Source organism: Oncorhynchus mykiss, chromosome Y (assembly GCF_013265735.2).
Source record: "Oncorhynchus mykiss isolate Arlee chromosome Y, USDA_OmykA_1.1, whole genome shotgun sequence".
Classification (NCBI taxonomy): Eukaryota; Metazoa; Chordata; class Actinopteri; order Salmoniformes; family Salmonidae; genus Oncorhynchus; species Oncorhynchus mykiss.
In genome coordinates, this window is record NC_048593.1 from 18,636,949 (window position 1) to 18,649,697 (window position 12,749).

The 12,749-nt window shown below is 43.8% G+C and overlaps 1 protein-coding gene across 1 annotated transcript in view; it reads right to left on the reverse strand.

Annotated features, from left to right (window-relative positions):
* LOC110509743 (transmembrane protein 132C-like) overlaps window positions 1-12,749 on the reverse strand; it is a 224,718-nt gene that overhangs the window by 139,017 nt on the left and 72,952 nt on the right. The window contains exon 3 of the mRNA XM_036968040.1: window positions 1,279-1,422. Within this exon, the coding sequence (XP_036823935.1) occupies window positions 1,279-1,422 (144 nt within the window). The remainder of the gene's footprint in view (window positions 1-1,278; window positions 1,423-12,749) is intronic.

A 12,749-nucleotide genomic window follows, 5' to 3' on the forward strand; every position in this document is an offset into this window, starting at 1 on the left:
TATGTCGCTCGACAGGATATTCAATTTAGAAGCACAGTAAAAACAACACAATAATATATATATATCTTCTTTAGACATCTCCCTGCACAATGCGCTTTCAATGAGGAGAGTGAAAAAAAACTATCTAATAATCTAATTGTATTTGAATATAACTTGTACAGAGGTCCACAGGCAAGGAGCCCAGCTTTGTTTATGTTCATGTGTTTCCTCTCCTCGAGCACAAGAAAGCTTTGCTTTGAATTGTACACTCTTAGAAAAAAAAGATGCTATCTAGAACCGAAAAGGGTTCTTTAGCTGTCCCCATAGGATAACCCTTTGAAGAACGCTTTCTGGTTCCAAGTAGAACCCTTTTGGTTCCATGTAGAACCCTTTTGGATTGCATGTAGAAACCTTTCTACAGAGGGTTCTACATGGAACCCAAAAGAGTTCTACCTGGAACCAAAAATGGTTCTATCTGGAACCAAAAAGGGTTATTCTATGGGGACAGCCAAAGAAGCCTTTTGGAACCCTTTTTTCTAAGAGTGCAGGGGAGAGGGAGGGGAATACAAGACACATAAGTGTGGAGGAGGTGTCAGAGAGATGGACATGATGGCCTGTGTGTGGAGTAACAGTTAGAGCATAAGACGTTGCTGGACTGGTGGATTAGAGTTTGGGTCTATTCAGGGTCTTAGAGGTAACACATCCCTGTTCATGGTTTAATTGAGATTAGGTCAAATGCCTTTAGAGTGCACCAAGCAGAAACTGCCTAACAAATACATCTGATTGGCTAAGATCAACAGTTTCAACCCTCAAAGCCTGATTAAAAACAGCCTGTCGTAGTAGTATTCTTTGTTCTACCATCAAACAGTCCCATGCTTCTTCCAGTCCCACACGTTGGACCCTTGAGTAAGACATTCAAGCTGAGTTGTTTCGGAAAGAACCCCACTGTATAAATGGAAATTGAGTCCAAAGGGAGCCAAGTGCACTAAAGTTTAGCTCTGAAGTTCAGTGGCTCAGTAGTGAAATTGTTATCATTAATGAGTGGTCCCTTTGGGGGGGAGGGGCTGTGGGGCTGTAATAACAGCATTGTTATTCATGAACATTGTTGCTGAGCCTGCTGAGTTAGCAGCATACCAGGACATTTGCTTAGCCCATAAGACATAATTAGGGCCCTGAGTTTTTCCGGACCACATGGTCTGACCAGAAAAAACTCCTGTTCCTACCAATAATCCATGCTATTACAGAATGTCTAATCCCAATTAATAGGTGTTAATCTGACAAGAACCAGGCGCCACTGACCTCTGACCAAAGGTGTTCTCATTGCGGTGACAGTGGAGAGTGACGACCCTATGCCCCTCGCTCCTCACGTCCTGACTCACCGTCCACAGGACTGGGTTACTGGCCCGCGCCCCCAGGAACGCCACGCCATCCTTCAACTTCACCCTGGAGGAGAGAGAGGTCAGAGGTCAGACAACAACATTAATAGGCTTGATTACTATGTGTGCATCCTAAATGGCCCTGGTCAAAATGTGTGCACTATATAGGAAATAGGGTGACATGTCTTTAATGTGATGTCACTGGTCTAGCATCCTCGGCTATGTGCATGTACTGCATTGCACATGGATTGATCCAGGTCTATTCTGATCCAGACACAGATTCCATACCATGGGTATTGAACAAGAGTTCCAAAAGTCTTACATACAGAAAGAGTTCACAGTTCACCATAGGAGAATTGGCTCTGAATAAAGCCAAGCCTCACAGCATACTGTTAGCTAGGCTACGAGGAAATGTGATTTGCAGCAAACAAATGTAACACAAACAGATGGCATGTCGGCTGTTTAAAACCATAAAGACGTTGGATGAACTTTGAATGAATCTCCAAGGAACACATTGCGAACTATAATAAGCAGTTCAAAACAAGCCAGGAACACTACTTAAACCCAATACAACAGGAATTGAATAACCTGTGTCCATATTGACTTCCAAAGGTAGAAACAGGTGGTGCAGTCTATTATGTAAATTCCTCCACACCTGTGGTTTTAAAGGAGCAATCAGAAGTTGCTATATCAATTTTTGGACTCATAAATGAATGATATGTACCCATTGATTGTTGAAGAATATAACTCATCCATCAGAACCCAAAATATAACATTGTTTTACTCCAATGTTTGTAAACAAAGTAAATGTAAACAAACATTATAGAACCTCAAAACATGGTTAAAACGATCATGTTGATGTCATGGACAGTCAGTCCTTGCATCCATAGCTCTGTCTATGAATTTGAGAGTGGTTATATTTCTCCAGCCCTACCCTCAGCTTTTTACCGAAACAGGGGCGGAGATTATGCTTTGTTATTGTTTCTACTGCTGATTGTCGCTTTAAAGAGTATTCAGACCAGAGCTGCCCACTCTCATTTTGATCTGTGCTGTTACCCATGGATAAGGCTGGGAGGCTGGATAGGAGCAGTTACTCTAACCTGGTCTTGTTCTTCATTCTAATGCATGTCCATTTTATTTTATTCTCTGCCTTGTCAAAGGAAATTGCACTGATGTGTCTAAGCGGCTCTCCCTACGTTTTTCCATTATGACAAATTGCCCTGCTGTTACACAAATGAATCAGTGTTTTTAAATAAAAAAATGAAAAAGAGTAAAGAAGAGATACAGTAGAACGACATTGAGGGAAATTGTTACATGGTAAAACGGAATTTTAAAAAAAAATGAAAAATCACTGTACACTGGGAAGAAGCTGGTAGCAGGGAGAATTTCTCAGATAAAAAAAATATATATATAACAAAAATCGAGTAGCAGATTGTCCTCGTTGCACCGCTGAAAACCGCGAAGGACTTCTAACGCACTGAGAAAGTTCAGACATTACGGTGGATAATGACGTGACAAACCGCGCTCGGACCAAAGGGAGAGAGGCCGGCACACATCTCCCGACTCGGACTGGCTTCTCCTTTGATCTTATCAGGGAGCTGCAGCTAGCAGTAATAACTTGGCTGTGTTCAGTGTGGAGCTCCTGACGAGCCCAGATAAAGGCCAGCTACAGCCGACGCCACTGCCGAGGTGGCTGAGGAGTTATTGATGGCCCCCAGCTCTCTGTATGGGCTTCCCAAATGGCACCCTATTACCTATTGAGTGTGCACATTTTGACCAGGACCCATAAGGCTATGGTCAAAAGTCGTGCACTATGTAGGGAATAGGGTGCCATTTGAGACATATCTCTGTTCTTTCTCAACCTGTGTGGAGCTTCACTCTGTAATGACTCCATCCTGAAGACACACGGGAAGACAATTAGTTGATAAACAAATCGACAGCCCGCATCTATAGGGTTCAGATATTGAACATCAAACTTCCGTTTCAGATGAACGAGGCACAACAGATAATAAGCCCATATGACCGACTCTCTCTCTCTCTCCCTCAATTCAGTTTTCAATTTAAGAGGCTTTATTGGCATGGGAAACACATGTTTATATTTCCAAAGCAATATAAATAATAAACAAAAGTAAAAATGAACAACAGTAAACATTGCACTCACAGAAGTTCCAAAAGAATAAAGACATTTCAAATGTCATATTATGTCTATATACAGTGTTTCAAGTACAAAATAAATAAACATAAATATAGGTTTTATTTACAATGGTGTAGGTGGTCTCTCTCAGGCAGTGCACTTCTCTTGCTGCTTCTCTCTTCTCTCTTCTCCTTTTCTCTCCCTCATTTCCACCCGCTCTCTCTCTCTCTCTCATCTATCCATCCGACATGCAAACTCCAGCAGCACGGCCAGCAGAAAACAAGCATCAGGGGTAAATTAAGAAAGGGCATGTTTTAAATGAGATTGGTTTGGCTAATATGATTTCTGGGGAGAGGGAGAGAGGAGACGCAATAAAGGAAAGCAATTTAAAGAGTAGACCCACTTTCCCATGCATCAGCACATGAAGCAGCCTCATTAATTCCACAGCAACCTGTGCATCAGTTAGATGAGTATTTACAGATGTGATGAGGGTGTCAGCAGAGACTAGGAGAGAGGCTGATCTCTCTCTGATGGATGTTCACAACAGACACGCCAGGGCTATCAGTGGTCAAACAGCACGTCAACATGCCCGCTCCACGCCTAATGAAATACGGACATGCATTGATATTAATGACTTTCAGAAAGCAGGAAATTAAACATGAGAAATATGAATGGCCTGCCATTAGGACTAGTGAGATTGATGTACTGGGGTGTGTAAATCATTTTGGAAAGCTATGTATATCATTGATGTACAGTAGCCTACATCTGACACATTGCATACACACAACACGCACACACACACGCGCACACACGTGCACACACACACAGACAGAGCTGCATGTACCATTATCAGCTCCGGGCACAGATTACCCCAGCTCCCACAAATGGCTTTTAATTGGTGGAAAAAACTGAGCCAGGGTATAACACAGAGTATGAGTTCACAATAATATACAAAAATAGGAAACATAAGAGCGGGAGGAAAGTGGCCTGAAATATCCATTGAAAGGTTGCTGGACCGAATTCCCAGAGCTGAAGGTAAAAATCTGTTGTTCTGCCCCTGAACAAGGCAGTTAACCCACTGTTCCCCGGTAGGCCGTCATTGTAAATAAGAATTTGTTATTAACTGACTTGCCTAGTTAAACAAAGGTTTAAAAAAAAAGTCAAATCTGTCACCCAGCAATTTCAGCTAATTTCATTACACTGAAACATGACATTATACCATTATAAGATTTATAAGATACTGCAAATAATAATACATTTCTACCAAATGATTAGACACTGTCACATAAAAAGACAGCACACATTTGGTTCCCATGGTAATGATTGGAGAGAAGAGTTGGCTGAGACAAAGAATTGGCAGTAGAGAGGTGGGAGGGCCAGAGAGCAAAGTGGTGATGGGCCCAGTTGAGAATTCAAATGGAAGCTTGTATAAAGATCTTGGTGGTGAGGTCTGGGCAGGGAGGACGGCTTGATGTAAAGGCAAGCTGAGTGGAAGGGAAAGCTTGCTGGCTCCCTGCACCGGACCAGCCTGATTGGATAAGACAGGACCTGTCTGAGGTTAGACAATGTGAGGGCCCGGGAGGACAGAGACGATTGGCTAGATTTAAAGGAGGGTCCTTCTAACTGTACTGCATCTTTCACGGACTTCGTCGTGGAAATGTCCGGACCAAGGTGCAGCGTGGTGAGCGTACATTTTCATTTATTTATGTAAATGTCGCCAACAAAACAAGGAACAAAGAAACGACCATGACGCTTACTAGGGCTATACAGGCCACTAACAAAAACAGCTACCCACAAAATACAAAGGAAAAAAGGCTGCCTAAGTATGATCCCCAATCAGAGACAGCTGTCACTGATTGAGAACCATACCCGGCGAAAACATAGAAACAGAAAACATAGAAATAAAGAAACTAGAATGCCCACCCTAGTCACACACTGGCCTACCCAAAATAGAGAATAAAAGCCTCTCTATGGCCAGGGTGTGACTAGGGTGGGCATTCTAGTTTCTTTATTCCTAAAGAATGCGAGGCGCCACCAAAGTGGGGGGAACCAGAGGCGGAGGGGGGGTCTATGTCCTGCACTAGAGCCGCCGCCGTAAGGGATGCCCACCCGGACCCTCCCCTTTAAAGTCAGGTTTTGATGCCGGAGTCCGCACCTTTGGGGGAGGGGGGGGGGGGGGGGTACTGTCACGCCCTGGCCATGGAGAGGCTTTTATTCTCTATTTTGGGTAGGCCAGGGTGTGACTAGTGTGGGCATTCTAGTTTCTTTATTTCTATGTTTTCTGTTTCTATGTTTTGGCTGGGTATGGTTCTCTATCAGGGACAGCTGTCTATCGTTGTCTCTGATTGGGAATCATACTTAGGCAGCCTTTTTCCGTTTTGTTATCGTGGGTAGTTATCTTTGTTAGTGGCACTATAGCCCTCGTAAGCTTCACGGTCGTTTCTTTGTTTCTTGTTTTGTTGCCGATATTTATATAAATAAAGTAATGTACGCTCACCACACTGCACCTTGGTCCGGTCATTTCCACGACGACGCCCGTGGCACCATCACACACAACAACATATACATTACTAGTGGGTTGTTCCATATGATTTCAATCCCTTTCTGGTGCACCCCATTTGATTAGAACAAAACTTTCCATACTTGTTTGCCCATGATAGAAGTGGTCAGAAAGTTACTTTTTGGACCTGAATGCCATTTAGGAGATAGAGGTGCATTTTGCATACCCCCACCCTACCATGAGACATCCATGTCTTCATCACTGGAAAAGATAAATGGTTGAGTTTGATATCATTTGAAAGCTCACAAGCAGGGTTGTGCATTTTTTTATTAAACCGATGTCATGTTTGAACCTTTAATGTAAATGATTTATAAAAATGCGCAAACTCAGATTTTTTTCATGTTCATATACAGTATGTTGAAGCTTGGACCCTATTTTACATAATCTTCGCTGTTTGTGACCGGAAAGATGACCGAATACAAACAGTGTAACTATTCCCTCCGCAAGGCAATCAAACAAGCTAAGCGTCAGTATAGAGACAAAGTAGAATCTCAATTCAACGGCTCAGACACAAGAGGTATGTGGCAGGGTCTACAGTCAATCACGGATTACAAAAAGAAAACCAGCCCAGTCACGGACCAGGATGTTTTGCTCCCAGGCAGACTTTTTTGCCCGCTTTGAGGACAATACAGTGCCACTGACACGGCCCGCAACTAAAACATGCGGACTCTCCTTCACTGCAGCCGACGTGAGGAAAACATTCAAACGTGTCAACCCTCGCAAGGCTGCAGGCCCAGACGGCATCCCCAGCCGCACCCTCAGAGCATCCGCAGACCAGCTGGCTGGTGTGTTTACGGACATATTCAATCAATCCCTATCCCAGTCTGTTGTTCCCACATGCTTCAAGAGGGCCACCATTGTTCCTGTTCCCAAGAAAGCTAAGGTAACTGAGCTAAACGACTACCGCCCCGTAGCACTCACTTCCGTCATCATGAAGTGCTTTGAGAGACTAGTCAAGGACCATATCACCTCCACCCTACCTGACACCCTAGACCCACTCCAATTTGCTTACCGCCCAAATAGGTCCACAGACAATGCAATCTCAACCACACTGCACACTGCCCTAACCCATCTGGACAAGAGGAATACCTATGTGAGAAAGCTGTTCATCGACTACAGCTCGGCATTTAACACCATAGTGCCCTCCAAGCTCGTCATCAAGCTCGAGACCCTGGGTCTCGACCCCGCCCTGTGCAACTGGGTACTGGACTTCCTGACGGGCCGCCCCCAGGTGGTGAGGGTAGGCAACAACATTTCCACCCCGCTGATCCTCAACACTGGGGCCCCACAAGGGTGCGTTCTGAGCCCTCTCCTGTACTCCCTGTTCACCCACGACTGCGTGGCCACGCACGCCTCCAACTCAATCATCAAGTTTGCGGACGACACAACAGTGGTAGGCTTGATTACCAACAACGACGAGATGGCCTACAGGGAGGAGGTGAGGGCCCTCGGAGTGTGGTGTCAGGAAAATAACCTCACACTCAACGTCAACAAAACTAAGGAGATGATTGTGGACTTCAGGAAACAGCAGAGGGAACACCCCCCTATCCACATCGATGGAACAGTAGTGGAGAGGGTAGTAAGTTTTAAGTTCCTCGGCGTACACATCACAGACAAACTGAATTGTTCCACCCACACAGACAGCATCGTGAAGAAGGCGCAGCAGCGCCTCTTCAACCTCAGGAGGCTGAAGAAATTCGGCTTGTCACCAAAAGCACTCACAAACTTCTACAGATGCACAATCGAGAGCATCCTGTCGGGCTGTATCACCGCCTGGTACGGCAACTGCTCCGCCCACAACCGTAAGGCTCTCCAGAGGGTAGTGAGGTCTGCACAACGCATCACCGGGGGCAAACTACCTGCCCTCCAGGACACCTACACCACCCGATGTCACAGGAAGGCCATAAAGATCATCAAGGACAACAACCACCCGAGCCACTGCCTGTTCACCCCGCTATCATCCAGAAGGCGAGGTCAGTACAGGTGCATCAAAGCTGGGACCGAGAGACTGAAAAACAGCTTCTATCTCAAGGCCATCAGACTGTTAATCAGCCACCACTAACATTGAGTGGCTGCTGCCAACACACTGACTCAACTCCAGCCACTTTAATAATGGGAATTGATGGGAAATTATGTAAAATATATCACTAGCCACTTTAAACAATGCTACCTAATATAATGTTACATACCCTACATTATTCATCTCATATGTATACGTATATACTGTACTCTATATCATCTACTGCATCTTTATGTAATACATGTATCACTAGCCACTTTAACTATGCCACTTTGTTTACATACTCATCTCATATGTATATACTGCACTCAATACCATCTACTGTATCTTGCCTATGCCGCTCTGTACCATCACTCATTCATATATCTTTATGTACATATTCTTTATCCCCTTACAAATTTGATTTGATTTGATTTGATTAGATTTTTGTGTTGAGACAACATACTTTTAAATACAGGGTGGGTGTCATGTTTTGGCTGATAAATGCACACACACCAGAAGGGTAAAACTAACCTGTCTCACGACGGTCTAATGTGTCTATATAATAGAGCTAACATACTGGGGGAGTGAGCCCTGGGACAAAGCTAACCTTTTGGGAAGATAAATGAAAGTTAGAACCCTCCTACTGATATCAGGCAGTACAAAGACGCTATGCACCTCCTTAAGCGTCATACGTTACACACTGGACCTATCAAAGGCAAAGCAACCTCAAAAAAGCACACGTTACCCTGCCTCGGAGATTCATTAACATTAGCGTAAAAAGTCCAGAGATCAACTCCTGTGGAATTACCGTAATGATCAACACGTGAGATCTTAGCAATGGTGATTCTTCTGTCGCGTCTGCTCCCGCTCTTCCCTTCCCCTGGTGCTTGTGGGCGCCAGGATGCCCTGCATCACGCACTCCTGCCATCCATCACGCACACCTGCCTTCCCTCGTCACGCGCATCAGCGTTATTGGTCTCACCTGGACTCACTTATCACCTGTTTATTTCCTCCACTATATTTGTCAGTTCCCCAGCTCTGTTCCCCACTGCTGCATTGTATTGTTTTTGTCTTTAGTATTAGTTTGCTGACACTGTTCCTGTCTCGTTCTATGTCCATCTTTCTAAATGTTTTACTCCCCATACCTGCTTCGTTTCCCCAGCGTCATCCCATGTGAAATCGTCAGCCTAATTTGAACTACAACAGATACTACCTCAGCGGATTCAACTCAACTTACTCCACGATAATAAATTGATTCAATATTTGATTAATGAAATACCATAACAAACAGCAAATCTCTAGGACCAACACATTTTCTTCATTTAAGAGATGGGCATTCTTGTCAAGTTGCTGCATACCCTCCATTCCCCCCATCCATCTAGTAATTGATACAGATTGGGATAACAGTCTCTCAGGTGGAATCAGACCAATGCAGCAGCACCTGTCTTATGCAGCTCATCAATACTTTAGTGATTTTGTTTCTGCGTGAACACTGCCTCTGTGAACCAGCGGGCTGCTAAACACAGCCAAAACTTAGTGTTCTCAGCAGGTGAGGATGTACTTGCTCCCTACGTCCCAGATACTCAAAAAGCCACAACGATGCTGCAGTCAGTCAAGTCACTGAGTCAGACAGCCAATAAAGCTCAGTCAACCGAATTCATTCAGTCACTTACTATGTCAGGGTGACATCTGGGAAGCGTGTACTGTGCAGGGGCTATGTCAATTGTAAGATATGATGAGGATTAGGACTAACGATGGGAAGCTGCTAGTCTGCTGCTCCTCTGACTTCCTTCCCTTTTTGTGTCAATAGTTAGGCTGGCCCACTATGGCTCAGTTACTGTGACATTGGAACATGGGAAGTGTGTGTTAATGGCTAGAGTCCTCTTGCACCAGGGTCCCAGACAGCCACTCAGCCCACTGACATATTATCTGGTTCATGCTTAGTAAAACCACTTACACTCCATTTGCTGGAAGATACACTGTGATGTAGACCCTCTGCTAAACCACTAGATGGAATTGTCATGGGCGTTTGTCCATCAAATTGACCAGTCTATCTTTAAATGTTTACTCTTTAATGTGACTTACAATATGTATTCGTTTTTTTACTCTTTCATTCCAGTCTCTATAGCGGTCATGCTTAAACTATGCCCTCTCTCTATCATATAATGTCACATAAGCTTTATTACATAAAACAAAAAAAGGCTTCTGTTTCAATTCATGTAAGACTAAGTTAAGAATAGACAGCTCATAGTGGTTGATGTCAGTAGCTCACAGTGGTTGGTGTCAGTAGCTCACAGTGGTTGGTGTCAGTAGCTCACAGTGGTTGGTGTCAGTAGATTACAGTGGTTGGTGTCAGTAGCTCACAGTGGTTGGTGTCAGTAGCTCACAGTGGTTGGTGTCAGTAGATTACAGTGGTTGGTGTCAGTAGCTCACAGTGGTTGGTGTCAGTAGCTCACAGTGGTTGGTGTCAGTAGCTCACAGTGGTTGGTGTCAGTAGCTCACAGTGGTTGGTGTCAGTAGCTCACAGTGGTTGGTGTCAGTAGCTCACAGTGGTTGGTGTCAGTAGCTCACAGTGGTTGGTGTCAGTAGCTCACAGTGGTTGACATCAGTAGCTCACAGTGGTTGATGTCAGTGCCTGTATGAGGATATATCCTATAGGAGGCACTGTTGATTATTATGAAGGTTCCGTACTGTAGACTCTGGTCCGTAATTTCAAAAAACCTGTTTGACATTAACCTTTTATGCAAGTAAAGTACATGATAAAACATGTAATGACAGGCCTGATGGAAACAGAAAACAAATTTGGTAAACATTCCAAATGTCGACAAAACCAAATATGCTAGACAATGAGGGATTATGCAAGAAATGTCGGTGGAAACGCTTTTATGTGCAAATATTGAAATAATAACCATTATATCAAAGTAAACTTGGCAGTCACGCGATGACGTATGTGTTCTTCCCACTACGACTCGTCGGGAAAGCATGCAGTTTATTTGGATACAGTTGAAATAAGTTATGGTGAACTTCACAGCTTGATGCTCCTTTCCAATAAATATTGAGGGTCTTATTCTGATGACATGATGATCGATGCTTCACTGCCGTTTGGCAAATAATTCTAATCTTGCTCTTTTCTCATTAATAATCTCATCATGTAGACTAGCCCGGACTGTATCTGCTAGCTATTGGCTAATAACAGAGTGGGAATATTCGCTATATAACCCAACAAGGCACAGCCTTTTATCCACAACAAGTCAATTTGATGGAAACACATAGTTGGAAAATGTGCATATTGTTTTAATGCGGATTTTAGAATAGCAGCATGAAAATCTGCCGCGAATTGAAAGGAAACCTAGCTTGTGACTGACAAGTGAGTGCACCTGTCCCAGCGAGCGTGGGGTTACCGTGTGAAATCTCAGGGACAGTGTTGTATTCACTAGATAAAACAGAGGCAAAAGGCTGAAATTGGGGGAGGTACTATTTATGCTATTTTTCTTCCCAATTTTGTGATATCCAAATGATAGTTGAGATCTTGTCTCATCGCCGCAACTCCTCACCGCACTCGGTAGTCACGGATTCCCTGTCACGGCCGGCTGTGACACAGCCTGGGATCAAACCCGAGGCTGTAGTGGCGCCTCAGTACTGCGATGTAGTGTCTTAGACCGCAAGTCAGTTGGGAGGCTTGCAGCTTTCTTTTCTGTTGCAAGACGTTTTTCTATGACATGAACTAATAAATGGTAAACGTGTTTGGTGCTGCTGCTTTAAAAGTGGTTGTTAAGATGTATGCTGAGAGTCGGGAAGCAAGTTCAGGGAGTGAATACATTTAATTAATCTAAGAACAAAATAAGAAACACACAGCGCACCGACATGAAACAGGAACAATGCCGACTGGGGAAGAAACCAAAGGGAGTGACATATAAAGGGCAGGTAATCAAGGAGGTGATGGAGTCCAGGTTAGTGTCATTATGCGCTTAACAGGTGTGCACCCTAAAGCGCAGCCTGGTGACCTAGAGGCCTGAGAGGGAGCCCATGTGACAGTGTTGTGGCGGCACCACACAAGATTGAAAAGTACTGGGGCAAATTCTGTCCCGCCACACATTTTCCGGCAGCTCTGTCATTTATTCTAAAAAGCTAGATACACCCATTTTAAATTACCAGAAGTAAAATGTTTCAAATGACATTAAACTAGCAGCTGAATCCCATTACCGCACAGCAAAAAACATTGGGTTATTTTCACAACCCAATAGATATACGACTGTAGAGTCATTTTGTTGGATTGTTTTCCAAATGCTGTGTTGTTTTCGTAGTGACAACGAGTTGGGTACAAGGTACATTTGTAATAAAGACCCAACGAACGGACGCTGGTTGACATCAAATCTGTGCAAAACCCATTGGCACTTGTTGTGCCACTAGACAGCAAAAACAGGTATGTTAACCTTTATTTATTGTAATTTAAATGAGCTAATTATTTCGTTAGATACCTCAATTGTTATGTCATATAATTATGGTGACTTCACAGCAATTGCTATACAGCTAGCCTAATCAATACAACATTTAGCTAGATAGCAGGCTTAGCTAACATTAAATAAAAAATCTCCCTACTTTTTCTCTCATAGCTACACTCTTGTCACAAGATTTTTTCAATTAAATTGGCCTATGTTGTCTCTATAACCTGTTATTGTTTTATTGTTACAGCCACTG